This window comes from Falco rusticolus, chromosome 7 (assembly GCF_015220075.1).
Source record: "Falco rusticolus isolate bFalRus1 chromosome 7, bFalRus1.pri, whole genome shotgun sequence".
NCBI classification, from domain to species: Eukaryota; Metazoa; Chordata; class Aves; order Falconiformes; family Falconidae; genus Falco; species Falco rusticolus.
In genome coordinates this window covers 57,930,092-57,956,183 of record NC_051193.1, presented here as the reverse complement: position 1 = coordinate 57,956,183, position 26,092 = coordinate 57,930,092, and the positions used below count along the sequence as shown (strand labels likewise).

The 26,092-nt window shown below is 34.8% G+C and overlaps 1 protein-coding gene across 1 annotated transcript in view; it reads left to right on the top strand.

Moving 5' to 3' along the window:
* The window catches only part of NOVA1 (NOVA alternative splicing regulator 1), a 158,062-nt gene that overhangs the window by 126,872 nt on the left and 5,098 nt on the right, over positions 1-26,092 (top strand). The window contains 3 exon segments of the mRNA XM_037394814.1: positions 25,102-25,309; positions 25,312-26,072; positions 26,074-26,092. The exon segment at positions 26,074-26,092 is cut by the window's right edge and continues 5,098 nt beyond it. Of these exon segments, the coding sequence (XP_037250711.1) occupies positions 25,102-25,309; positions 25,312-26,072; positions 26,074-26,092 (988 nt within the window).

The following is a 26,092-nucleotide window of genomic DNA, read 5'->3' as shown; positions in this document are numbered from 1 at the left end:
TTTGGCTTCATCATCATTAAATGACAAAGATAAAATCTTTGCCAACAACTAGGGATATTTTATGAACACTCTGTTCAGCTTTTATTCTCTCGCTTAATTTTAGTACTTTGTTTCTTTTAATTAGAAAATTTTGAAAAGGTCGAAGGCACAGTTATTTTTAAAAAGTATTCTTCCTATTTTTCTTTTCTGTGTCGTCTTTCCCACTTTTTTTTTAATTATAACTGTACCACGATGATCATTATTTGGAGAAAAAGGAATAGGTGCTTTTATTTACAGGAAATACTGTTTGAGCATGCTGCTTAATTAGCATCAAAGTAGTACCTACTTTGCATCTGTTCCATGAATTTTGAATTATCAAAATTATAGTGTAGCATAGAAACTTTAAATGACTTCTTAATAGCTAAAATTGTTTATTTTTATAGGAAGTTGTTCTATGAGCATATTGTCAAGTGATATAGCTGAATGTACAAACTAAGGGAAATGTATGCTTTGTATCCTGCCTATATCCCACATTACATCTTTTAATGCATTTTATCCGTAAGCTCTGTTTAATTTAGTTTTTATACAAATAATCAAGGTCTCTTTTGAACAGCATCAAAAATTGTATATATGAAGAAGAGTAATGAATTCCTTAAGTGACTTTTGGACCTCCTTTTATCATTAACTCTTGAAATTTCTACTGGTTTATAATTATTTTATCCCTCTTAGTATTTCCTAGGGTTTTCTAGCCATTCCAGCAGGAAGCACAAAACACACGAGGCAATTAAGGCCTTGCTGTTCATTCTAGTGATAAGCGACGTAGCTGGCAATCGTTCCCAGGCTGTAGTAGTGATTAGCATTCTGCACCGGTGTATTGGCAAGTATCTGCACTGTGACTGTCACACGAACATAGGTTCCAGCACAGTAATCTCAAACCTGTCAGTAGTCATGTAAGTACCCAACAGGAGAGAATTAGAGAACAACAACAAATGTTTGGTTTGATAGATGACTGTATAAGATGATTCTCAACAGAAAAATAACCGTTCAGGTGTGGGGTTTCTCACAAGTTGTTGCATTTGGATAACAGGAAAGAGCTTATTTAACTGGATGAGAGGAATTTTAGCGTGAAGGCTTAAGATAAATGCACAGTACATCCTATTGTGTGGCTATAGTAGCATATCACGCTTAAGATCATTCAGTTTTCTATATCTCAATCGTGACAAGGTGATATTTTATCTTGAAGATTAGTAAGGCAATTAACCAATGTCTAGGCAATACTTAATGCTGGATTGCTGTTGGACTGAAATCTTTAAACTGGGTTGGAGGACTCCCCATAAGTTCTTGCAATTAGAGAGCTGTCGGGTGTGTGTGTTGATGAGCATACCTGATGTGATACTTCCTGCTGTACAAGCATGTCCGTTGTATGCTCCTGACAGAGCTTGCATAGTGGGTAGAACAATTTCTAGGCACACTTTTTACCACAAGAGGAAAATAGCTCTGCCAGCAGAGGTCAGAGGAAGCTGAGCAGGAAATCTGGTTTGTGTTATGCCTTCCTTCTAGTGACTCACTCTGCCGCCATTCAGATGAGATCATAACACCTTTGTATGCCAATTTCGGGTTTTGATGAATTGTTGTTTTTTGAAAAATCTAGTGTTCGTGAAATGACTCATTTTATCATTCTTGAGAAGCGGATAGTCTCTAAAATATCTTATATGGTAGAAGAAAACAGTTCCTTCAGAACTGTCATGTGTTTTATTATACGGAATTGCCATGGATGCAACAGAAACCTCTGCATTGAGGGTTTTTTTTTCTTTACTGCTTTGTTCCAGGAAGATAGACTTCTGTCAATATTATTGTTGCAAATGTCGTGTTTATTTTTCCAGTAGAACTTCCTTGGGCCTTTGTTCACATTAAAAATTCACATACTGCAGACTTCCCAAGGAAGAAAAGAACCAGAGGTAATAGAATTAGGGACATTTCAAATAACTACCCAACTCCCCACCCCCCTCTGCCTATCACTGAAAAGAACTCTGTACTTTTCTTTCTGTACTTTTAGGCCCAGAGCTTCTGTTACCCCCTCCTGAACTTTGTCAGCTTTGTTTATAACAGAACACTGGCAGACATATAGCTACAGTGATAAAACTGTTCTGCTGATGCCCCTGGAGCTGCCAGAATATATCTTTACTTCTATTTACCAGAAGGAAGAAATCAATTTTACTTTTCCACCGTACACTTCAACTAGGAATTTCACCTCAAAATTGGTGAATAACACCATAAGCATCATATAAAACATGCTTGCTTTTCCTGTGTAGTAACTTGCAAAGGTACAAGTTTTAATACTGATTTTAACAGTTAAGTGACATTCAATAGACAAGTATTTCTACAATTAAAATGTTTACATATTTTCTTTTGCTTACAAGATTATTTTTTAATCTGCCTGTTTTACTGATGTTACTATTATTTTAGAGGGAGAAACACAACTGATTATAAACCTAAGCTTTGTATTTCTCCTTTGTCTATTTGATACACACCTATAAATACAGTTGCAAAGCGTTGCATGTTTCCTTCTCCAGTCCTTCCTTTTTCCATGAGATTGATACTGCTGCTGACCTTTACTACTGAGTGTAAGAGAATAAAAGGCCAAACACACGTTCCCACTTGCAAGTGAGTCAGGAGAGTGATAGGTAGGAGTCCTTTCCTCTTCCATTATAATTTAGATAGGCTTAACCTTAGTAATATAATAGGATTTATCATCACAAACTCTGTGACATTAATTTACTATATAAACCTTCTTATTTTTACTTTAAGCACACTATTTTTTCCCATGGCTTTTGCATTTTTTACAACTATACCTTCTATGTTGCTTCTTTGTTGTTGCACCTGAAACTCTTGTTCTATCATTTAATATAGTGTATATAAATTTGCGGAGTGCAGATGTAGAATTTGTCCATTCAGTCCTCAAAGTTTACAGTTTTTTGGAGGATATCTAGGTCAATCTGGTTGCTGCAGTGTCTGTAATAATACTTTTCAACCTTTTTACATGATGGGATGGAGCCAGTTTTCTTGGCACTGCCTGTACCCAGCAGGTGCGGCACAAGCATGTGACTGTTAACAGTCTCGGTATTAGAAATTTATACTTTTGGCTTACATTATCTCTCTATTTTATGCAAAACCTATAGCTTGCAGTAGGATGTAATAGTGTATATATAACTAGCGTTTGGGGGATTAATTGATATTTCTAAATTGTATTGATTGATTCATATGCTCTCCCTCTTTCTGACTTCTAAGAACAGCCCTATCCCTGTCTGTAAAATGACTTGCAGAAGTTTAATCTTTTCATTCCTGATAAAGAGGTAGAATCTGAAAATAGAGGCATACTGTACAGCATACTGACAGCTTCTAAAGCATGATATGAACTCACACCCCTTGTATTTAATATGTGATTGTTGCGGGAGGTGGAAGAAAGCTTTAGGAAAGAAAGCTTTGTTTTAGTCTTCTGTTATCATTAGGACATGGAATTTTAAAATATGTATAATGTACAACTTCCAAATTATAAAGGTTTTTATCAGTAGATTAATCTTAAAATACAAATGGTGAGTTTTAATGATGATCCCAGGATACTAGATGGCCATCGTAGGCCACAAAGATACTGTCTCTATTTGCCTTGGACAATTTGATGTGAGGGTTATTTTAAGACCTTCTATCTTTGATATTTTAACTGTAATATTAATCTAATTTTAATGTCATTTCTTACAGTGGTATTGAGAAAATCTGTTTTCTTAGGTCTGTCACAGTTGGACTGATGCTGGATGTATCACTTGATATTTCCAAATCCCACTACTGTGTATTTAAAAGCAAAGTTAATATAAAGTTATTTAGCATTCTGATAAAAGGTGCTGTAGCATTAAAACCCCTCTTACTTTAATTTGATTGTTCAGAATATTTGCCATGGTAGATCTCTGTGAGATAACAATTTGACCTTTTTTCAACCTGTCAGATTGGTCATTGATAAATACAACAGTTTTATTTAAATCTAGAAGACACCTGAGTTTCACGCACAAAAGTAATATATGAAAGAGACTTCATCTAATAGACAAGGTTTCATATGGACCCATCACTAAAGAATTTAGTACAGGAGATTCTAAAATTATAAATACATGAAGACCACAAATACAATAAATTGTTAGTATATTAAACATGTATATTCTTGTAATTATGGCATAAAACCATTTTTTATTCACAAGCAGATGCATGAGAAGGAAATCAGGTTTGGTGTGGCAGTGGCAGTGGTATTAAGGAATGTAAGATAACTGTAAGAATCTCGTTGTGATGTTTAGGGGAATGGAGTTGAAGAAATAGGCCTTGTATAGTGCTGACTTTTTCCCAAACTTATGGTAGACTCTTGCCACCTACAGAAAAATTTTTCACAAAATTTCTCAACATAGCATATCTTTTTGGTTAAGTCTCAGCAAGGACTTTCATCTTCAGTTTTAATAGTTATTCAGCTTCACATTCAGAGTTCTTTTCTGTTCTTGCTATTGCTATCAGGCATAAGCAGTAATAATTTTGACTTCACACTGGACATTGTGCGTTGTAACAAGTTTGAATAAAAGTTCTTACTTTAGTTAGAAAAACACTTCTTTTTCTAGTGTGAGAAAATCTTACATCTCACATTTGTAGATAATTTTATTGACTGTGAATTCATATCTCTGTAAAGTGACTGTTTTGATTCAATTTAATAAGACAGTTCCTTTTTTGATTAAAATTTGCCTATAGCACACTGTGGACAGCAGGTAATAAATAATGTTTCGGGTAATATAGCTGGAAAGGGCTAAGGAGAATCATTCTCCTGTTTAAGTGAGAGGACTCCAGTAGAGATTCTGGTGCTTCAGAGGTAACCTTTGCTGCTGCTCTTCAGCTGAAATGCTTCATTTCATGGCTAAACTCCAAGCAGAATTAACCTATACTCCATAGACTGACCAAAGACATTTTGTTCTGGTTCTCAGGTTTAATACATTCATTTTATATTTCTTTTGTTCTTTGACTGCTTTTTCCCAATATTTTGCAGTAACTGAGATCAGCAATTTTGTTTGCATTGTCTCCTATATATATATATATATAATATATATATATTAGATACTATAAAAACTTTTAAATAACAATTTTTAAAATCCTATATGCAAATCAGTTTGGGGTTTTTTTTTTTTACTCTTTCTTATTGTCTGAGTTTTTCCCCTTTGGACAACTGTGTAGGTAATTATTTGTGTTCATATTCCTTTATATTGAATGTATGTGTTTCCTTTCTTCTCCTCTCTCCCACCACATAGCAATTTTAGGGTTCACTGTTCATTGTTCCTGCCTTAAACATAGGGGAAATGCTGTCAGGAGCATTCATGAGACATGGGGAAAGATGTAGCTTCTCACTGCTAAGTCTCTGAATACTACTGGCATATCATTCATAGGTTGTCATGAACGATCTGCCAGTTGCAGTCCTGTCAGTAAAAACATGCTTCCATGTTCGTGTATCTTGTTTTGATTTTATGCTTGAAAAGAATTAGAATCACTTGGCTTCCTATTCCATCCCCTCTTCAGAAAGGTATACTTTACTCAGCATAATGGACAGCATTGCTTTTCCTTTTCTATTAAAATGGATAAATGTCTTAAATCAATTTCTCCTCATGCTTTGAAGTCTACCTGGATGTTATATTTTTTGTCTGTTTTTTCCCCTATAGATATAAATAGGGACAAAACAAAAATCACATATGAAGTTAAAGCTTGAAAAAAAGAGAAAACAAAGGAACAAACTAATTTGTTTATGTAAAAAAACAGCTTCTAACAAGATATTACATGGTCACCCTTGTTACGGATTTATGAAGACTTAGCTTATTACTGGTTTTAATTCTTAGCTTAGCCATATAGTTTAAAACATGTTAAAGGAAGGGACTAAAAGAGTTTTGGAAACATACTAAGATGATTTAGAAAACATAAATTTTACTGTAGTGTGACTTTAATGAGGCCTACTTTTGATCTCATTAATTTCCTTTTAAATCAATATTACTTCTGTGAACATGCTGAGATTTGGGAGAAAATTTGCTACACTTTCCTGTACACTTATTATTTTTGTGGGGTTAATTCACTTTAAAATATTTTGGAGTGAACATGTAAGAAGACAGTGTTATTTGGATTGAATGGATTTTGCTTTAGACTAACATGGATGTCTTCAAGTTGTTTAAGAGTTAAAAAAAAATCTTGCACTGTAATTGAAGATCTTGTTCTTTCATTTTAGGATATTTGTAAATATGATATGTAGGTTTTGGCATTTGTCCATGTCCTTGTACTAAGAAAAGGTCCTATCTGCTTACGAAAAAGGATCATTAAACCCATAAAAGTTGGAGAATACACATTCTTCTCTTTGTTAAAATATGGTAGGGGTCTTCAAATGTCCTGTGCAAAGGGGTGTTCATTTTTTCCCATCTTCTGTTTTCCAGCTGTTTTAAGCATACTTCTTTTATCAATACAAAATGAAACTAAATATCATGTTATAAAGTGCCAGATATTTCCACATTCAAAATCCATCCCATGTAAGTTAGAGTGAAAGTTGGCAGCATGTAACTGTGCTGTATCCAAGATTGTCTTTGACATTGGGTGCTTAATAGTCAAGTTTGGTGACATACATTTTCATTCAGAACTAGCATCAGGAGAAAAAACCAACCATCTTCTAAGGTATACAGGCACAGAGTCACTTAGAGTGCTTTTTGCTGTTTGAACAACCCAGAGAAAAGAGAATGTCAGAGCAATTTGCAGAATGCAGAGCTGGATGTCTTTATTGCTTTTTTCTGCTGTGTACGGTATCAGTCACATGAAGGTTAGCCTCTAAATTTTCAACTGTTCAGAATGTAATATAGCAGCTCTTAGGGAGTTCAGAGTTTATGTGATCAAGAGTTGTATGAGAACGTGGAAAGAAATGTTGAGGTTACGGAGCTTACTGTTACACCAGGACAGATCCTGCACAGCACAGACTATAAGGTAGAAAAGACAATAGCATATTTTTCTGACATGTCAGAGGTAAGTTGACTGAGGCATGGTTAGGCCTAGCCCTAGAAGATCCTGCTTTGGGCAGATGTTAGTTAATATTTCCTTTGTGCCATCTGAAACATTATCACTTTCACTGGCTGTAGGAACAGTGCAACAGTGCCCTGCGCTTTCCTGCGGGCTCTGCGTGGGTGCATCGTCTGCCTTTTGCAAGCTTTGAGAGTTTGTCAGGTGGTCAGAGGTCATAGAGAAATGAGACAAACCCACCAATTAAAATAGGTATATCTGCCTGATTCGAGTGAGAAGGGAGTGCTCTTCATATACAAGTCAGTGAAAGAACCTGGTTGACTTGTTGCACTGTAGGCAATAAGAGGTGGGAGGTTTTTTCTTTTCCAGAGATAAGGTGCATTTGTTGCCTGTAGCATAGCATCCCAGACTTAACATAGTCAATACCTTTACCCTACAGTCAAAACAATATGTAGCTGCATCTTATTTAGAAGTGTTATCTTCCCCTAGTTTTGTCCTTGTGGTCATTTTGACATGTGTTGGTTTTGGGTTGGTGGAGGGGGGTGGGTGGGAAGCGGCTTGGGTTGGTTTGTTGTTGTGGGTTTTTTTTGTTTGTTTGTTGGGGTTTTTTTCCCCTGAAAATAAATAAAACTCCCTACAGGTAATAACAGTTATTCAGAGGCATAATTTGCAAGTAGTGGATCAGTGGGAAGATCCTGACCATAGGCTCTAATAAGCATCCTTAGAAATGCCCAGGGGCCGAGTCTGCTGCTGTGTTACCTCCCAGTGATTTACATTTGAATCTTTGCAGTCTGTAGTCTTGAAGAGTATTTGTCCCGCTGCACAGAGTGCCTGCTGGCTGCTTGACCTGTTTTCCCCTGCTTCTCAAATGGCACCTCCAGCCTTAGAGATCAGAGTCTTTCTTTTATTTTCTTTTTTTTTTTCTCTTTCTTTTTCATATTATTAAACAATAATATATACATGAAAAATTTTTAATTGACTTCAACTTGCACCTGTGATCTGGATGGGATTAGAAAAGTATGTTTTAAATTTCTATTTCTTTAAAGTTTCTGAAAGCCTGTAGTTTGGCAGTTGTTCTGCAATGTAAATTCTTTCATGTTTCTAATGACCTAATATGATCTCCATGCTTCTCAGCTTTGAATGGTTATTTTTATCGTTCACTTAACCAAAACATAAATGCAGTAAAAATTTTGATCCACTTTTTCTCTTAATAGTAATGCTAATAATTGTGATAAATTAACAGCTGCCCCCATCCATGAGATACTGAAATGTAGTCTTCATGTAAGATCTTTTAAAGTGTTACTGCTTTAAGCAATAAAACTGGTTTATGAAATGGATTAAACTGTGATTAATGACATTCTTTAGGAAAGAGTACTGAAGCAAAATAGAATTCCTCCAGATCTTCTGCAAACCAGTGGTCATGTATAATAATTAAGTGATGCAGAAAAAAAGAATTCAAGTCAAAAGATAAGCAGATCTTTGCAGAATATTTATTTTCCATAATATATTTAAAATGTTTAGTAAAATAACTGTGTAAATATAGTCTAGAACCAGTATTATCACATTCAGGTTTAGAAACAGAAGGAAATAACATAGCTGTTAAAGTTATTTCACAGGTTATATTTCACCTGTATCTGAGCATTTAAGAGGCTGCTTTATATAAATTCATGCTTTAATTATGTCAAAATAATTAGATAATTAATGCTACACTTTAACATTTACATTAAAGACTGATTGGCTGTACACAACGTGTATGCATACACCAAGGGTTGTCTTTACTGCATGCAATTTCTAAGTAAATTGTACGTTATGCCTATCTCACATTAACAGGAACTCATGAATGAGGATAATAAGAGGAGATTACAACTCTGATGGGATGAAAGTTCTACTTTAAAATCTGAATTTAAGAATTTGATTTAGATATTACTAATGCCAATAGTCCATGTATGGTTTAGCATAAAAATATGGTTGAATATAAAGATGCCTTTCTTATAGGTTTATTTTTATTAAGGAGTCTAGTTACACAACATAAGCTGTACAATGACTTAACTACAAAAGTTATTTTTACAGCAGATATTTCATAAATGTAATTATATTCCATAGCCTGTGTACTATTCAGTATCTGCCATCAAACCAAAATGGAATTACTTAAATATCATATAGGTAGTGACAACAAGTTAACTGAATATATGTGTTGTAAAATAACAAATTTTTACTAATTGTCCTACCATTTACACTACTAAGACAGAAAGCCTTTGTTTCTGACCTGTCTGCATTTTATTTTCATGGTAAGAAAAATAAATCAATAAAAGTGAAAGAGAAGAGTACAAACTTGTCAAGCTGAATATCAGAGGGCTCGGCAAAATTAGTGCTTTTTAACATCACCAAGATCACTTTGTCATTCCAAAAGTAATGAAAGAATATTTTCATTTGAAATATAAATTATTTTTACTGTTGAATTGTAAAATAAAAATAATTGTTAGCAATAATATTGCATAGTAATATTAATACAAACTATAATTCAGATTGTGTGCAGTTTTATGTAAACTTTCTGAGATTATAATGCTTTTATTGAGCTCTGTCTAAAATGAGTAACATTCAAGATTCATAGTAAACATTTGTTAAAAAAAGAAAGGGACAAATGTATTATGAAATAAAAACTGGTTAGTAAATCTGTTGATTTCCTCATTTTTTCATTTTATCTCATTTTGAGACAGCTTTTTCATTTTTATTTTTGTATTTGTCAGTATCTTTTCTCTCAAAATAAAAAGAAATTGTAATCCTTGGAAGATGAAGAATATGTATATAGTGTGCGTAGGAGTTGAGACCAGGGCAACACTTAGATGCAAATTCTTTTTCAGTGTATCTTTAAAAAGATTTAAATCCTATTTATGAGGATGCTGACTCCAGGTTTATTCTTGGAAAGGTATTTTTCCAAGTTAATGCACACACAGAATTACACATAGGTAATATAGGTATAAAAATGTGTGATGTATACGTGTAAATACAGCCATATATAACATTTTTGCCACACAGCTTTAGTTTGTATAAGGAGTCTTTTTTTTCCCCATATGAACATTTATATGATCTGATTATCTAGTCAAAATTATTAATATGTGCAAGTTATCTATATTCAAGTATTGCCTGTGCCTAGCTTTTGTGATGTTTAATTAAATTTTACGTTGCTGATTATTTTATATATATATATAAATAAGATTGTTTCTTATTTATAGGTAGTTTTCCGTAATGAGATATGGCTCCACAGATTCCCATTGTATGAGCAATATTACCCAGAGTACAGATGTATGGAAACAATATCTTTTGCAAATATGTGGTTTAATAATAAATAAATATTTTCCCCACTGAACTAAATTTGAGTATGATCTAAATCCACAATCTTTGTGTTTAACAGGGAGGATGCAATTGCACCTTCAGTTGTCTCTTGTAATTACAGCTTCTTCTGAAAATCTAGGTTGACTTTCATAACTGGCTTGTGTTAGCACCTATCAATCTTTTTGTTTACTCAAATACTTCCTAATTTCTGTCATTCCTTCCACTTGTTCCAGTGTTCTTTTTCTCTTCCAGTAGTAGTTACTATCTCCTTGTGGCTATCTTGGTTAAAAATGTGCGACTACACATTTACAAAAGGCTAAACCAGAAAGAAGATATACGTATAAATGAAACGTACACATATGAATCAACTTGGGTGAATGTTAAGTTCTAAACCAGCCACTTAACTTAGTTGTAGTTATTGATATACTTCCTGAGACCAGAAGCTTGATGTTCATGTATTCTGTTCTCTGATCCTTGTCAGAGACATAATGTCAGGCTCTGAGAGGAAGGGTTTGAATTGACTTGTCAGAAGACTCTATTAACATTAGAGGGCTATGGAGTCCTGTAGTAGTGCTTATTAAGTTTGAAGACATCCACCCATTAGTGAAACTACATCCTTTTTCTAATAAAAGTTTCTGGTAATTACTATTTTTTTTTTTATGACTTAGAAGAGATATGGTTATTTAAATGTTTTATCTCTAACTGTCCTTTACTTCCTTTCTCACTTGAAAACAATTTGCAAATGACGTCTGTGAGATAGCCTCCCTGAGAGTTCCATTGAGTAGTTCTTGCTATACAAAATTATTTTTTAATAGTTAAGCAACAGTCAATACAGAAAGGATCAAGCCTCTGCTGCTGGTCATCTTCTGCAAAGCCAGGGGTGCAAGGGAGCCATAGCCCTTGATACCGTTCATCTGGATAGTTTATCTAAAGAGACTGGATGCATTTTGCGTAAGCCAAATTTCTTACAGTTTTTCACCATTTTCATAGTGAAAAACATCATGAAGCTATACAGAACAATTTGTAGGTCAGAACACGAATAAATACGCTGTTATTTTCACTCAGCTGAGACATTAATGGGGTTACCGCAAGGATTTTAATACGTGTATCTCCCCTTCCTTCTGTTGCCGCGAAGAATGGAGAACAGAATAATTGCCCCAGGATTTTAATTCAAATAATGTAGAAGGGGATGTTAAGGTTTATTATTATTTTATTTTATGGCTGTGAAAACTCAAAGGTGTTTGTTTAGACACAGTGCATTCATCTTCTGTCATCTTTGTTGGTTGCTGCTTGCCACGTTCATTACAGTTACAATTTGAGCAATTAATTTATCGTTCCACTATGTTTACTTTATATGTATTGGTTGATGATATAGCTTTATCTTTCATTTTACCTTACAACTCTGCGATCCTGGAGTAAAGAGCATTGCAAAACTGGTGCCATGTTAGGTCAAGATACACCATTAAAAATTCCCTGTTCTGTCTTTTCTTATCTTTATGTGTGTAGCTAAATACAGGCTGAATATAAAACATATCACTTAGGTAAAAGATAAAATTATTTAAATTACTTAATATCATTAAGAGCAGAAATTCAGTTTCAAAGAAAGGTTGGGTAACCTCTTGAAATAATTCTGTAAGAGTGGTTGTGTTGGTTTTGTTTTGGTTGTGGGTTTTTATTATTATTATTATTATTATTATTATTATTATTATTATTATTATTCCATGATCTTGAAATGTTTAGAGCTTTCATTTGTTTTTGTGCATAAGCCCACTCATGTCTGACATGATTGCAGCTGTGAGATTCTAAGCCATGATGTGCCTGGAGGGAAGGGACGACTCCATTCATTGTGTCTGTATATAGTAGGAATATGTGCATGTCTTCCATATGGACTCATTTGCTTTTGTTTTTCTTATTGTTTTTAGAATCAGCTGAATTGCAAACAAACTATTTTAAAGAGGCACTGCCAAATAAGTAGCTTCTGTACTCTCTAACTGAGCTGAAGCTGTTCGCTAGATACTAAATGCAATAGAACTGTTTTTCCTTAAAAGTAATAAAGTATTATGGACTTGCATATAGAAGTATATAGGTATAGTACAGAAGTGTCTCTGTGTGTGTGTGTATATATATATGTAAAAGTATATAATAGTCATATGTTCAGGTGGTTTGGGATTTACTTCATGTATCTACATTTCTCTAAGCTTTTGCATCAAATCTTATGTCAGTGGGAATGGTAAGAAGGACTTTCTTGATTTTTTTGTTGGGTTTGTGGTTTATTTTCTTTTTTTTTCAGTTGTGTGCCTAGCTAGGTGTTATGAGTGTTAAAAATCTTCTGCTTTTTTATGAGTGTTAAAAATCTGCTTGGCTCTACCATCTCATTATGTGTTCAGGGAAAGCTGGCATTTACGAAATCAAGTAAATAACTCATGAGAAAATTTTTATTTATATTATTCTTAGGAAAACATTTTGTCATTGTAGTTTAGTGATTGGACCTGACAAGGTACCTTCCACTCTTCTTTTTCATGTTAAATTGTTTGCAATAATGGACTTGATGAGAAGTAGTAAGTTTTTACAGAGTAATTATATCCCTGATAAATTCACAAATTCTTCACTACAGGATTATTAAGGAGACTTTCAAGAAAAAGGACATGGACATACAGCTTTAATTTGGAATTGGCAAAGAATATAATCATTTGGAGTTTCTTACATGAGTATTTGAATTTAGGACTTTTTAAATCTAAATAAATTGGTTATTGGGTTTGCTGAACATGCAAGCATGCTTTGTGGACTAAAATATCTGCATAAGCATCTAGGGCTCTAACTTTAAGTATGCATTTTGTAAAAAATATTGTTAGTTCCTGTTTCATAGAAAATAATATGTCTAGAGTCTTGAGAAGTCCTGGAAAAGAAAGTACCTTTTTTTTTTCTTTTTTTTTTTTTTTTTTTTTTCATTGCTAACTTTCTCCCTCTGTCCATAAATTCAGTTCTTTTGAAACAAATTTCCTGCTTAATTGAAAATCCAGTTCTAGATGTCAAGCACTATACCAATAGTAATTTCCATGCCAGGGAACCAGTTTATATCTGAGAAATCAAGTCCTTCCACTGACCAGTGCTCGGCAGCAGAATTATGGATGGTTTCATGAGAGAAGTCTATGTTTAAATGTATACCTACCATATTATAGACACTAATGCAGAGATAATAATATCCTCTCTAGGTAACAGTTAAGAAAAATATTGACACTATTTGAGTACAGTAAAGGAAAAAGGAACTTAGATGAATATTGAAGGATGTACGAGTGTAATTATACAGTTTTTTTTATTGTGCAGGGCAGAATTGAAATGCTTGGTAAATGATAGATGTTTTAGGCACCAAAAATAGTATAACCCCCTCCTTTTTATAATGTGGTGTCTAGTAAAATACTGATGAGATTGAAGTGGATCAGTGGTACCAAACTTTTTTTTTTTTTTTTTTTTTTTGTATTTTAAACAACAGTGACTGGCTGAACTTTACCTTTGTCATGTGCTTTTCCAGCAGTGCTGTGTTGTGTGTGGCAGCTGGAGTACATTCACTCGTCTCCCTAGTTTCCACTAATTATCCTCCTCCTTCTTATCTTTCCATCCTATCTTGGGCTTTAATTTTTATCCCAGAGACTGTCTTCCTCCTTGATGGGATTACAATTCACAGCTTTTAAGCAGTTACTATCAAAATTATCTTAGTAACTTCCTATAAGTGTCCTCTCTCTCAAAGAAATAATTGTTAAGCTCAGTTAAAAGTTGCATTGATTAAACTCTTCAATGTTAAAAAAAATATCAAAGTATAGGATTTTTTAATTGTTATTAGAGCAACAACTGATGATTGGCTATATACTTATACCCACTGGTTAATTTTAGCAGTAATATTTTATCCCTATATGTACAAAGTCCAAGCAAGAATCAGAAGAAACAACTGGTACGTGATTCTAAACTCTTAGTAGCTGTGATGAACTGAAGTGATTAAAATCTAAATGTTTAATATCAGCCAGCAGTCAAAACCAAAGTGTGTTTAGCAGAATTTATCACCATATCTAACACAGAAGATGTCTAAAGAATTTCTGAATTTCTACGTGACAACTGTTAGTAAATGCTGAAGGGTGGTTTATATTGCCATAGCTCTTTTGAAATAGAAATATTTTTTTAATGATAATTTACATACCCTTCTGATCTTTACTGTACTGTTTCCGTATTAATTTTATATTCTTGGAGTCTGCCTCGTTTCTCAGTTCAGAATAACGAGTTCTACCAGATTCTAGGTAAAAGCTAGTTCACTTTCTTTTGCTGCCTCCTTTCAATCTCTACCATTTTTTCAGTCCACAGCTTCTCACTTAAAACTGCCTTCTGTAGATGCTAGAGACTTGAAAACTTAGATTTTGTTCTGAATTGCCAAACAAATGTTTAATAGATGTGCTACGTATCTTGTAGAAATCAGCTGTAGCAAAGATAATCTGAAAACAAGAAGTGCTAGCATCCTTTTGGTCCTATTGATGTTATAAATAGATTAATTTAAAAATTTATTTCTCAGAGATTGATTTTGAGCATTCTTACCTGGAATGCTGAAATGTGATTTTGATTTTAAATTTGGATTTGAATCCTAAGTTAATTTGGATGAAGTTTAGTATATGTCCTGGTTTTAGCTGGAGAGAATTAATTTTTTTCAAGGTAGCCAGTACAGTGCTGTGTTTTGGATTTACTGTGAGAACAATGTTGATAACACACTGATGGTTTAGATATTGCTAAGTAGGGCTTAGTCTTAAGTCGAGGACTTTTCAGTTCCCCATGCCCTGCCAGCGAGCAGGTGCACCAGAAGCCGGGAGGGAGCAGAGCCAGGGCAGGTGACCCAAACTAGCCAAAGGGATATTCCGTACCATGGAACGTCACGCTCAGTATATAAACTGGGGATGTTATCTGGGAGGGACTGCTTGCTGCTAAAGGACTGGCTGGGCTTCGGTCAGTGGGTGATAAGCAAGTGTATTGTGCATCATTTGTTTTTCTTGGATTTTATTCCTTTCTCTCCCCCTCCTCTTCATTAGAATTATTATTGATATTTTTGGTAGGCGTTTTTGGTTTGTTTGGGGGTTTTATGTTTATGCCTTTCGTATCTCAACCCAGGGGTTTTACCTTCCCCCCCTCGAGGTCTTCTCCCCATCCCGCTGGGAGTGGTGGGATCACTTGGGAAGTGAGTAAGCAGCTGTGTGGTACTTAGTTGCAGGCTGGGGTTAAACCATAACAATATGCTGTTAAAATAATGCTATAATCTGGCAAGCCATGTCAGAGGATGAATATCTCAATGCATTTCTAATATCCTGTTCTAAGCTTTTATGTGCTTTAAAGTTCTAGTCAGCCTCAATGAAAAGTGTCATTGACATAGTAGTGGCAAGTCCCTTTGCGCATTTCTGTTGGCTGTCCTTTCCTCTGAGTTTAATTAAGTGACATAACTATATCATTTGCTGCTTTCATTTGTCTTAGAATCACATCATTGTGAATCTTAGCCACGTTTATGAACGTTTATACTGAAAAATGGGCACTGTTGAGTAGCTGTGAGGTTCTGTAGTGTTAACATTTCATATTGATCTTGAAAATTTCTACTCCAGTCAACGGCATATTTCAAAACACTCTGAGGTTTCTCTTGGACTTGTAGGTCCACAGCTATTCAAAAAAACCCACAACAACCAACCCTAAAAAATTGGAAGCCTCAGCCTCTTTGAAGTCAATGGGAAATGGGTTCCTAAGTATCTGTGCTTTTAGGCCATTCAAGAATTGCTATTAACATCATATGAGGTCTGTATGTTTCAGCCATATGATTTCTCCCAGTAACTGCTTTCATCAAATGTATGACTTCTAGTTAAAATACAGCATATAATTCAGAACAAGTTTATGGCTGATCTGCTGCTGGGGAGTACATGTAAATGTGATAGATGCAGCCTTGTAAGGATTCTCCTGAGAACTGCAGAAATGTCCTTGTTGTTTATGTTCTTACCTTCTTTTGCCTGAAGATTTTTCAGGAAAGCAATCAGCGCGGTGTTTCTTTGGACAATGAGTTAACAGCCATGAGGAGCCAATGTAACATCTGTAATTTTTGTGATTGGGAAGGCATAAAAAAAAGGGTAACACTGCCTTTGCCCCAATTTCGGTCAGGAAGATCAGTTCACTTTGGAGTCTGGAGTGGGCTCTGAGTTTGTAAGTTAGATCCTGTGTAATGCAAAAGGGCGGGAGTTTTCCTGATACCATCAGCCAGGCTTATTTGGTTTTAAAATAATGTACATTATTTACATTTTTTGTACATTACTTTGTATGAGGAATGTCTTTTCAGCAATTCCAATTATGGAATTACATTATATAGTGTCTTTCAGTTAGAAGCATCCCAGATTACTGTACTCAGTAGTACTGTAAATATTCATGCTTTTGTGAAACTCATCCTTGACTCTGTGGAATGCTGGCAGGTATTCAGAGAACAGCATGTAATGAATTAGATGAGGAAAAGAAAAAAAAGGAAATTTTAGATGGGGGGGAAACTATTGTGAATTTAGCTAGGGTTAACATTTCACTTCCACTGAAAGTGTCATTCAGACTTTACTGGCCAGAGCAGTTGGTATTCCTGCTTTCTGCTTTCTTAGATGTTTCATCTGAACAATGGCACAGTCAATATAGATGTCTGATTTTCAATGTTTACTACATCCTCTGCAACTGAGTGAAAATATATGATTTTTTGCTCCTGTATAATTCAGCATGTAACCAACTCATATTTTCTTTTTTAATTATAAAAAAAGTGAAAAGTATAAATGAAGCTCCTCAAAATACATTGCACTTCTCTGCAAATGTAATTTGAAACTCATGAAACATTAATGCATAAAATATGGAATGTTGTTTTTAGGCTACACAGAAAAAAATTAGAAAAGTTAAGTTTCTTCTCTATGTTATTAAAACTATGTATCATAGAAAATTAATGGAGGTTTGGTTCTCTCTGTTCCCACACTTCTGAATCATGTTTTCATGAGGGATAGTCATCAAACTAGTCATAGACTTTTGTGTGTGCATATGTGTGTGTAAATTCTTAATAATACTGTGTTCAGAAGTAGATAATATCATATATCAACCACGTGTATAAACAACATAATTTTTAATAGTTATTCTCTCTCCATCCACAACTTGCATGTGCACACATTTAGTAAAAACTGCTTTTGACAGAAGAATTATGAGTTAGAGCCTACACACACACTAGTGACCAAATGGCAACTAAAGCTTAGACAGATAATTTTTGTTTGTTTAAACATGATTTATTAATTCCTTGCTGTGAGTTTGCATTCCAAAACACAGTTAGGATTTGTATTATGTATTATATTAAAAAATATTAAAAGCACGAAAGAAAAATCTTAATGTTCATACTTTAAAGTGGGCAGAAACATAATTAGGTAGTAACTTAAAGAAGTGGGAGGTTCATTTTTCAGTCCCCCAAAGAGTCAAGTTTTAATATAAAATACTAATTGAAAAATGGTCTAGATTTATGCCAAAGCAGCAATTTGTGCTAAAAAAACCCAGAACCCAAACCCTACATATTCTTTCCTCTAGTAAATCTTTCTCCAGCTTTGTTCCAAGGTTGTAAGTCTCATGATTTCAGATGTATGTAAATTATTCCTGAGCATTTAAGCTGAAGTTAGGTTTCTACTGCATGATAGTTTTAGGACTAAAATGAAATAATGCCCTTGAGAAATGCAGCTTCAGCTGAGAGGAGTTCTGAGAACTGGAACAAAATAAACACTGTTGATAAACAGTAGAGTGGGAATCAGCCCAAAGTCCTGCTGCAGTCTATTGGCAGATACAAATAAATGTTTTAGAATATCCGTTTGCACTGTCATTTTAATTTATTATATTTATAATAATCTAGTGTGATTTTAACTTTAGAAAGACTTCTTACTTGCAATATTATTTTTCAATTGATTCATTTAAGTTTGACTTGAAAGAAACAGTAGTTATGAGAGCAGAAATACCACAAAGCAGCAACACAGAGAAACAGCAAAATGACATTCATCCTGCAATATTTTCAGGTAAAATATATGAAGAAAATATTAAAAGTATATGTGCTGTTTGTGATGAGAAGAAAGTCTCAGGAACACAAGCATGACTAGAAAAAAAAAGTGCATTACGTTGAGGAACAAAGTAGCAGATAATCTCTTCCTATAATCCAATTGCACTTGTTCACAGAATATTTCAGTTCTAGTTATCCTTTCATAGAAAGAGAGAAATTTAATTGGAATGGCATTTACAGAATTTAAACATAATCAGGGAAGATGAAGACTAATATGTAATCTAGGTTTATTTACACTATTTACATTATGGTCTAGCTAAATTTATAAAGAACTACTCATCTTTTTATGGATATTTGCTTATTTTTGTAACTAAACATCAAACAGACCATTAGAAACGTGTCTCTATTCCTTCAAAATATTTTCTCTGCAAAGAGAATGTATGCTCTTGGACTGAGCAACCAGGAATTTGTTCAGTGCACAGCACCTCTGAAAAAGTGAATTCATATTTCACCATATGTACATACCGAACCCAATGCAGAGCTATTGAAATTACTGAGAGAAATGCCACAAACTTCCTTGAGGGTATGTATGTGCAATCAGTAGAGATTTGCTGTGTGAGCCCGAGTCTGACATGGACAAATGCCTGTCCAGACCAGCCTAGTATTTCTGCCTGCTCTACACATGGGATGACTCATGACCTGTTGGTAGCTTGTCCTGCCTTGAACATGGAGTTGGCATTGAGAAAGCCAGGGACTTTCCAAGAGTTTTCAGATAAAACAGAGGCTGGCTGTAAATTCCAAGTGCATATGCAGGCATCATTTTGCCTGTAATGTACTTAGTTGTCTTTCTACTTCATTCCAGTACACTTCTATCACATCTTTTGTTGATTGTGATTTTTCTCGCAGGTTTTCATCATACTGCCACTTCAGTTTAAAGATGTTTGGCACGGGACTACTCACACTGATACAAGCCTACTGTAGCAGTGTGTTTAGCCTGCCACACAGAAATAATAGATGGCTCTTACTCTCCATTGACTGCTCTCTACAGGAACTTGTTCTTTCAGAATACCCTCTCATCAACTCCAAGCCTATAGTCAAATGAGCAGCTAAAATAGCATGGAATTTTCATAGGTACAGAATCCACAGCCCAGATGGAGTTTTAAAGAGTTTAAAGTAATTGATGAGCAATGAAGACAGAAAAAGAGACAAAATGGAAGATAGTAATTTAAATACAGTTTTAAGGGTTTACAATGGTTTGCTTTAGAGAGACTAAAATGTAGAATTGTGTGAGATTAGGATGAATTTGTTAGATTAGATGGAACCTTTTTTGGAAAGGTGTTTCTCTTTTAAGAGAAGATAAAATAACATTACCCAAGTACTTGAAAGATTTAATAGAAGGAAAAAAAACCAACTATTACAGGAGATTCATGGCATGAGTTATAATTAAACTTGTGAAAATAAAAGGAAAAAGGAAAGCTGAAAAGCTGAATAACAGATAAAAAAAAAACCTCCTTGATTCATTAATCTCTGTGCAGCCTCTTCAGAAACAAATCTATGAGGTGGAATAAGCACAGGATGATGCAATTAAATTATTCTGTCAAATTGTTCGGTTTGTTTTTTCTGAGTTTTGATGCTGTTTTGTATCAGCAGTGAGACTTTCTTTTCTGGTGTAATTTAGTGCAGGCATGTGTCACACCACCAGGTGAAGCTTTGAATCTAAAGCTGTGGGTTTTGGCCTCCTTGCATACGGTTACTCTTAACTGACATAGCCACATCAAGTGCTAATTCTCGCGGTCTATCCAGTCAGCATGTATTTCACCCTCCCACTGTATTTGCCAGGTAAATACTTTGTATAAGGTAGGTGGCACATAAGGTCCTAGTTTGATTACCATCCCCCACCTCCAACAACTGTGAGAAGTGAGGATATAACCAGAGCACATGTGATGAGAGAGGAGGGCAACAGAAGGCAACAGAAAACTGAAAGTGCTGGGACCCCTGCTATAGATAGCTGGAGGTGTTTACATGAGAAGAGTGGGGAGACAGGACATAAGGTGTTAATGTGGGTAGCAGTGCAGGTTTCGTCATGGTTCTGCTCTGCATGAAGTATTTTGCATGGGTCGATATGAACTTATAGCTGCTCAGTGCAGATTATCTCCTTGCAGCATAAGGGAGGGGAAGAGAAGTGGCATAGCATAATCACTGAACATCTGGCATTCCACAGTAGATGTTATTCAGCTCCCAGGACTGAGCCAGGACTTTCAGTTTGGTAAATCAGAGCACTTTTAGGCAATGCTGACGTGGTAGGTGAATGCAGCGTGGGGTTATGCAAGTGGGTTGTCAATAAATGGAAAAGGATTAGAGAATTAGCTGATACAGGAGTCTAGAATTTTGCAGCATGCAAGAGTGAATGTGAGCCACTAATGCTAAGTTAAAGCTATTTGAATTGTGTCCTCTGGACATAATGGCTGAGGTTCCTTAAGTACCGAGCAACCGCCTCTGAGGTGCAGAGTTTTGTCAGATCTTTGCTGACTTTGTTGGGCACTGGGGCCAACAAGCTGCTCTCCGTTTTAAGGCTTTCTTAAGCACTACAGTTTCTTGGGCTGTTGCACCTTTGTCAAGGCTTTTAAATATATAATAATGTATTAGCGAAAACAGATGCAGTGACATTACTTTGTTCCTTTTATTTTTGTTATAGTTTGATTTCTTTTCAGGGGAGAAGTATTATACCTGGTGAGCCTGATATTGAACTTGCTTATGTTAACACAAATATGATGAGAGTGATGCCTGTGGATGTAATTAATTTGCTTTATGAGTAAGCAAATGTCACAATTGGAATCCATGTTTTTTTATAAAATCTATTTGGCATGAGGTAAAAGTTGAGTTACTTTCATTTCTTTCTTCCTATAGCATTTGAAAAAAATTAAATTGCATATGTATTTTAAGCTTATGTTCATAATTGCTTTAGATGCTCTTCTTTTTACAGCACAAACTTCAATATAGCCAGGAGCATACACACAAGCTTGGAAAGCTAAACCTTCTTGCATAGTCAAAGCTGCCTTTACTGGATAGCTCAGAGCACTTACTTTGGGTAGTAGTTAGATTTCTTACTTCTGCATCCAAGTCACTATCTGAACTTCTTATCTGTAAAAGGGAAGAAAGAGCACTGTCCGATTTCCCTGACAGACAGGGAGTTAATTAAGTACTTTGAAAAAATGGTGGTTGTGCAGGTAACAAAATCAAATAGATAATCTTTGCTTTTTCAGTTTATGTTTGTATCACTGGAGTTGAGACCAAGAATTTTGTGGTATCATTTTATACCTTGTAACTTAAATGACCTTATGGATTTTAGGCTTCAACAGACAAAAAAAAAAAAAATCTATTTGCATGATTTCATTTGCACTGGTGCCTTAGAGGGCTGTGGCCTAATATGTTAGATATTGTATTAGTGTACACACAACCAATGCTTGCCATAAAGAGTTGATATTCCAATATATAAACCAGAAAAAAATCAAGTGAACGCAGGGAACAGATGGAGAATTACAAATTGATAGCAAGATCAATACATCCTAAAAAAATCTATTCCTAAATATGTTTTGGTTTTTAATTATTTCCATTTTTTAATAACATTTTCTATCAGTTGACACAAATACAGGAATGTTACAATCAAATATCTCAAAATAGTGCAGCTGTTGCCTTCATTTCATGAAGAGCAGGATTTTACATGTGTTTTAAGCAAAATGCATACAGATGTATTTGTTGTGTTAAAACTGAATTTTGATTGGAATATATCTTTTCTGTGATACCTGAGTATAAAACAGCTCATGCATATTGTCTGATTTTTTTTAATGCATGTATATTTTTAGAAGATGTTTATATGTTAATAGGTGAAATAGTCACCTGGCAGGAGTTGTGTTTGAAAGGATGTTAGTGGTATGTTCCTATACTAAAACAATTTAAGAGAGTTGTCAGTTAAAACACACAATCTGATGTTTCTAAAATAGATAGAAAAGGGTATTTTTAGTTATTTCAGAAGCAGACAAACATATAACATATCAATCCAACAAATCCAAGATTTATTTTCCAAAATGCATCATAATTTGCATGTTGTTTGTATGGCTGAGTACACAAACATTTCTGCAGAAGGTGGGAGTGGATGGGTATGTAGGAGGAGATAATTCTTTCCTCTGACTAGACAGATAATTTTGTTGAACAACCAGAGCTGTTAGTGGTGAACCAAACAAATTTTTGTGATGTCAAGTGAGAAAAATAGTGATTTCTTATTGAGGAAATTTTTCTTCTTGCATACAGACATTTCCTTCTTATTTCTTTTGGCTGAATTAAACCATCATTTTATTGTACTACGCCAGTCCTTTACAGTAATCCTAGCCATATTACAATTGTTTCATGTTGCATGTGTAGCTGTGATATTATATGTGCTATGATGCTGCCCTGAAAGTAAATATTCTAGATACTTCTGCAACCACATGTATGGTTGTGAAAGTGTATTTCCATACCTCCTTAGGTTCTTTTCTTAAACTTAAATAAGCGCTTGTGCCTAACTTGGTCAGAACTGTGCACATGGATTATGAAACCATGCAGGATCTGGCAAATCTCAGTTGTCAAAATCTCCCAAAGAAATTATTGCTATGGCTTAAATCAGTCAGGTAAATGTTTTCTATAGTATGTGGCACAAAACTATTATCATTAAAACTGTGCCATGCAATAAAAGATTTGCAGTTTCATTGAGTTTTCCTGGGTGACTATTTTTATACAACTTCACATTTTTGGAGTGTTGATTAAAAAAAATAAACCAATGAAACAAACAAACCCCTTTATTTATTTATTTATTTAAAAAATCTGAACATTCCTTATATTTAGCAATCAGTTAATACATTTTGTATTTAGGTCCTAAATGACAAATCAAATCTGAGAGGTTTCCTCCTTCTTCTAATAGGAAAACTAAACAAGTGCACCTCAACAATTGCCAAATAATTTGGACTATGTTTTTCAAAGACTGAGGTGTCCTGACTTAAAAAATGAGTATGTCTATAAATACATCCAAAAAAAAAGTTTTTGTGTGTGTGTATATACATACAAGTATGTATATAAGTATATACGCATATTAAGATGTTTATGGTTTTATAGGATTAATTAGTATATGGGTGATCTAAATGTTTTTTCAATACCATACCTCTGTGTTACCTTTAGAATAAGTCAGCATCTAATATTTTTTTATTTATTCCATAGAAACCTTTGTTTTCATGTCATGAATATGAATGTTTTAAAGAAATTAAAAATTCTATGTATGCTGTAAAACAATTCAGTGCAAAATACAATATGGTATGTTACAATTTTTAATTTACATATTTTATAACTGAAAAATAGAAATGTTTCTCGACTTTATAGTATGCTGAATTTTCAAAGATTTTATTTTGATGCTATCATAACAACTGGAAATTTCTAAAATGGGTAAGACTAGAAAAAGCTTATTTATAGGGCATGCATTTTTATTTGTAACAAGTTTGTTTATAACAAGGCAGTAAAATGAGAATGTTAGTAATAACATTTTAATTGTATTTTGTATTGACTTGTTGCTGAAATTTTAGGTAGCATTTTGGTGAAAGGATTGACAAATTGAAAAGCATTACTGCTACATATATGCTCCACGAAACCTGGATGAATGGATATCAATATGCTAATGTATTTTTGTGAGATACAACTTTATATTAATTCAGTATCATGAAACAGATTGTACATTAAACTTTGAGACACAATTGTGAAATGTGTATCTAAAGATGCTATAAAAATTAGGTATAATACTGAAGTTTTACCTTGGGTGTCATTCTTCACTCAGCAATAAATCAATAAGAAATAAATTTTTTCATTAATGAGTTGCATCAGTTTGAAACTTTGTTAAAACAGGAGGAAAGGGTAGGAGTTACAGGCAAATACCCTTTGTTTGAAGACAGTTTTATATAATTTTTAAGAGGTACAAGTGCCAGATTTTATTCTTTCAAAATCTACAGCATTTAGATATTCTCTCCTGCTGCACTTCATTTCCATAGGCTGAATAGTAACATACTGTAGCACATGATGAATTTCTGTATACTGAATGGGAGGACAGCGTTGAACAATCAAGATCAGTCCTGTTCAAGACCAACTATTTTATCTCTCCGTGCTATACCATATTTGCTTCACACCAAGTGGGTTTTTTTAATTATTGTTACTATAGATGTTTTAAGGGAAGGCAATGAATTTCAGACACATTTTGTCTAAGAAGTTGCTTTGCTACGTTAACCTGGAAAGAGGAATCAGATGAGAACACTCACTTTGATACAATCTAAGACAGTCTTTCCATACAAGCATAATACCTGCATTTGCTTAATCTGTTGGTCTGAAATGTACTATGCTGAAAGCAGTATATTCTGTGGGAGAATGATAAAGATGGTTTTCCTGTTACTTTATCTTTTATTCTTTGTACTGTACATTTTAAAAATACAGCTCATCACGCTTTTTAATGTACTGCATTTTTAAAATACTTTTTTAACTTTTCTTTGAAAAACATGGTAACTAACTTGCTTCATTCTTTTCCTTCCTTTTATAGGGTAGCAAAATATTATAGTGTTCATGCAAAAAGCAGAAGTATTATTTATATATATTTTTTTTAATTACAGGTAAAGATTATAGTTCCCAACAGCACAGCAGGTCTGATAATAGGGAAGGGAGGTGCTACAGTGAAGGCTATAATGGAGCAGTCAGGGGCTTGGGTGCAGCTTTCCCAGAAACCTGATGGGATCAACTTGCAAGAGAGGGTTGTCACTGGGTGAGTGGGAGAACCTGAACAAAACCGAAAAGCTGTTGAACTTATCATCCAGAAGATACAAGAGATCCACAGAGTGGCAGCTGTCTCAATATCAGTTATGCCAATGTCACAGGTCCAGTGGCCAATTCCAATCCAACCGGATCTCCTTATGCAAACACTGCTGAAGTGTTACCAACTGCTGCAGCTGCTGCAGGGCTATTAGGACATGCTAACCTTGCTGGAGTGGCAGCCTTTCCAGCAGTTTTATCTGGCTTCACAGGCAATGACCTGGTGGCCATCACCTCTGCACTTAATACATTAGCCAGCTATGGATATAATCTCAATACATTAGGTTTAGGCCTCAGTCAGGCAGCAGCTACAGGGGCTTTGGCTGCAGCAGCTGCCAGTGCCAACCCAGCAGCAGCAGCAGCCAATTTGTTGGCCACCTATGCGAGTGAAGCCTCAGCCAGTGGCAGCACTGCTGGTGGTACGGCGGGGACATTTGCATTAGGTAGCCTGGCTGCTGCTACTGCTGCAACCAATGGATATTTTGGAGCTGCTTCTCCCCTAGCTGCCAGTGCCATCCTAGGAACAGAAAAATCCACAGATGGATCAAAGGATGTAGTTGAAATAGCAGTGCCAGAAAACTTAGTTGGTGCAATACTTGGAAAAGGAGGGAAAACATTAGTTGAATACCAGGAGTTGACTGGTGCAAGGATACAGATCTCTAAAAAGGGAGAATTCGTACCTGGCACAAGAAATCGCAAGGTAACCATTACTGGAACACCAGCTGCAACCCAGGCCGCACAGTATTTAATTACACAACGGATCACATATGAGCAAGGGAGTTCGGGCTGCCAATC